Source organism: Etheostoma spectabile, chromosome 16 (assembly GCF_008692095.1).
Source record: "Etheostoma spectabile isolate EspeVRDwgs_2016 chromosome 16, UIUC_Espe_1.0, whole genome shotgun sequence".
NCBI lineage: Eukaryota > Metazoa > Chordata > Actinopteri > Perciformes > Percidae > Etheostoma > Etheostoma spectabile.
In genome coordinates this window covers 15371410-15375175 of record NC_045748.1, presented here as the reverse complement: position 1 = coordinate 15375175, position 3766 = coordinate 15371410, and the positions used below count along the sequence as shown (strand labels likewise).

Below are 3766 nucleotides of genomic sequence, written 5' to 3'. Positions count from 1 at the left end.
AAATATTATAAAATAAGTACTCAAGTAAAGTACAAATGCCTGTAATTTGTGGTTAATTGTGGAAATTTTTCTAGCCCATTAACTTATCCCACATTACTGTGTACTGTCTCTTACTGGTATTTAATGGTTTACAACCGTCAGACTTTTGGTTGGACCGGTGTAAATTTGCACATCACTTCAGGCTGACTTGCCGTGCTGCTTAACACTGGTTTCTACTAATCCAGTAGTTTTTTTTTTTAAAAGGGTAAAGGTGCAGAAACATGTTAATTCAGCGCAGTGGAACCATATCACTGCCAGAAAATAGGTCACCACACTGTAGAGAAAGTGTTGTATGTAAAAATTCAAGAGAATGAAAGACAAAAGTTTCTTTTTTTGCCCACACACTGTGTTATTGAGTCTTAATGATATTCTTGTGATCTACAGGGCCATTGTGCTCATGAAGAACACCTGACCTCTACCTGACCTTTTAGAAAAAACTCATAACAGTCAGTTTTCTTAACTTTAGTGACAATATTTTCTAGTGCAACAGTGATTTAGCTTTGACAGTGAGTGGAAGAAATATGAAACGTAATATTTAAATACATTATCCTCATTGCTTGAATGTATTTATTTGTGGAATTTTACTTATCTGAGGCAAAAATAACCATTCTGTTGGAACAGGCACATTATGATCTGATGATGCATCAGAACTATTTAGTGCAGATCTTTGGTTTTTCTTTTTTTTTCTTGATGTGGACTGGCCATCTTTCCTGGAGCTCTGAGGAGTCAGACTTCCCTTTTAAAACCACATGACAAAACAAAGTATTTATTCTATCTCTCTCCACACACACACACACAAAACACACACACAATGACATAGCTTTTTATTTCTTCCAAACGTCACCCTGAATTTGACTATTGAATTTCAATTTGAGCTTTTTTTTAATTTTTTTTAATGTTTAATTATTATCAATACCTTTTTAAATAAGACATATTTTAGCTAAATGCCGATGTCAGCATGCGACTTGCTCACAATGACAATGCTAACACACTGCTGTTTAGCAGGTTTTGTGTTTACTATGTTCACCAATTTAGTTTAGCTTGTTAGCATGCTAGCATTTGATAATTAGCACTAAACACAAGGTACAGCTGAGGCTGATGGGAATGTCATTATCTTTGCAGGTATTTGATCCTAAATTGAAGTTTTGGACACAACAACATTTTGATCTGAGAATGTGTTAGATAAAAATGGCAGATGATTACCAAACTTATTACAATTCATTTAAAAGAGAACATGAATGTCTGTACAAAATTCAATCGCAGTCCATCCCCAGTGGATGAGATTTTTCAGTCTGGACCAAAGTGCTGGTCAGGTTGACAGTCCAATATTGTCATCTGTAGAGCTGAAATGGTTAATTAAAATACAAATCAAAATGTGGTTGAAACAAAAACTGCAAATGGCAAAGCAGAAGGAAGACTGTAAATGAAACAACAAAAAGTAACGTATTACTTGCCAGAAACAATTAAATGAAACAATTAAATCACACATTCAAATATTTTTTACCAATGATTTTTCCATTTGTATAATACATGCATGAATCTGATTAATAACATCACAATGATTGAATGAAGTCTGGTGGCCTCCCTCTTAAAAGAAGAGTCACCAAGAGATAATACTGCTGGCTGATCATCAGTAAATGTGGAAACAATGGGAAAAGATGACCGGCACACGTCACACACTCACAGGCTCACATAAACTGCCTTGGGCCTTTACTACAGTACTTCAAAGACTGAAAAAGGGGGAAGAAACATTTGGTAATCTCTTAAATGTGCCCACCTCTTTTTCTCCTCCTTTCCTCTTCAATGAGTACCATTCTTCTCTGCTCAGACCAGGAGGCAGACCTTTACATGTAGAGTAAAGCTGTGTGGATATTGGACTCATTGCTCAACTATGCAGTAGAGAAGAGGATTAGCTCAAGCTGAGCACCAAAGCAAGGATTTGGCATTTGGCCATTTATCCATTACCTGGCGGACTGAGAGAGACACAGCCATACTCTTTGTCTCTTTTCACCTAAATCTCCACTTTACTCCCCTGGATTTCTCCCTTTCTTCTTCAACCCCATCTTTCCACTTTCTCTCTCTCAACCATGACCCTTTTATCAGAAGACCAGTCAGCGAGGCCCCAACCCTGCCAGCTCTCGGAGCCTGGCAAACACATCAGCACTTCTTTGTACCCAACAGACTGCATTAGTTCAAAAGAGGACTATGTGGACAGTGAGGAGATTGCTGTGTTCGGAGCCGTAGAGCCCCCAAGGCGCTCAAGAGGCCGCCTCATCCTTCACAGCATGGTCATGTTTGGAAGGGAGTTCTGCTACGCTGTGGAGGCAGCATTCGTCACACCGGTACTTCTCAGCGTGGGCCTGCCCCGCAGCCTGTACAGCTTGGTGTGGCTGATCAGTCCCATTCTGGGCTTCTTGCTCCAGCCCATCATCGGCTCGGCCAGCGACTACTGCCGCTCGTCGTGGGGCCGGCGGAGGCCTTACATCCTGGTCCTGGGCATCCTCATGCTGATTGGAATCACCCTGTTTCTGAACGGGGATGCCGTCGTCTCAGGTAAGGGATGGGCGGGAGGATTTAAAAAAGAGAGGAAATAGAAAGAGAAACAGACCGTAAGGGGGAGGTACAAGTATAGTTTTGGTCTTGTCATATCAGAAAGTGAGTTCTTGATTGTTGGGACTGACTGCTTTTGACTCAGAGGGAATAAAAGAGAATGGAAAATCTGTTCATTTCATCAGCGAAAAGAAAAACTGTAGAGCACGCAGCTGAAATCTGACATCACCTTGATCTCATTCTAATGTATGCTTATACTTGAAAATATGCAGAATAATGACTATAAATGTCCCTTTTTTAAAATGAAAGTCATACATTTTTATGATCTAGTTATATTTTATATTTTGCCTTCAAAGCTTTGTCTTATCTCTTAGACTTTTACAGACTCAGGTTTCGAACTGTATCAGTATCTTCTCGCTTATTTTGGAAAAAAAGTCATATCCATCAAGATTTTTTTTCTTCTCCTTGTTAAATGTGTGAGCACAAGGTCCCGAGAGGCTTTTATGCTAACACGTTTAACTTGTGACTGAAGATAAATGTGTGACTTGTTTGGGTGAAGGCACAGACTGAGAATGAGGCATTGCCATAGGGCATGACTACAAAAATGTCAAGGCACCTTTAGTTTGAAGACGTAAAGCAACTGATAACATTTAGACAATTCAGACTCAGAAGCGTAAGGTAGTTTTGAAGGGCCCCAGCACATGCTATTATGAGTGGCATGACTGTTCGCTTGGCTTGGAGATGTGGTCAGCTTGTCAGTCTTGACAATTTTTTGCACATAAACTAGCTACCGTATATTGTATCATTTTGTCCCATGATCAAACAGACTTAACTTTGGACAGCATCACACTACATGTCACTTAGCAATGATCATTGCATATCTGTATATGACAAAAATACCAAACGAAATAAGACATTGATTTAATTGCATAGTTTTTTTTAAGTTTATGTAGAACAAGCATTTACTTTTGCTATTGCCACTGACTATCTTGTATACAAAACTGAAACCATGCGTTTGCTTACTCAAGGGAATATACTGTATATGGCATTGTTATTAAGTTATCAGGAGTTCTTCTTTGAACACAGGCATATTTCCCAGGTGGCAATCTGAATCACTTTTACAAGGGCCCTAGCTCAGCCCAACACATATCTATCTCGATCCCACCCCCCCCCCATC

At 39.4% G+C, this 3766-nt stretch overlaps 1 protein-coding gene across 1 annotated transcript in view; it reads left to right on the top strand.

Annotated features, from left to right (window-relative positions):
- The first annotated feature begins 1909 nt into the window (after window positions 1-1909).
- The window catches only part of slc45a2 (solute carrier family 45 member 2), a 15576-nt gene continuing 13719 nt past the window's right edge, over window positions 1910-3766 (top strand). Inside the window, exon 1 of the mRNA XM_032540468.1 lies at window positions 1910-2592. Within this exon, the coding sequence (XP_032396359.1) occupies window positions 2127-2592 (466 nt within the window). The 5' untranslated portion in view covers window positions 1910-2126. The remainder of the gene's footprint in view (window positions 2593-3766) is intronic.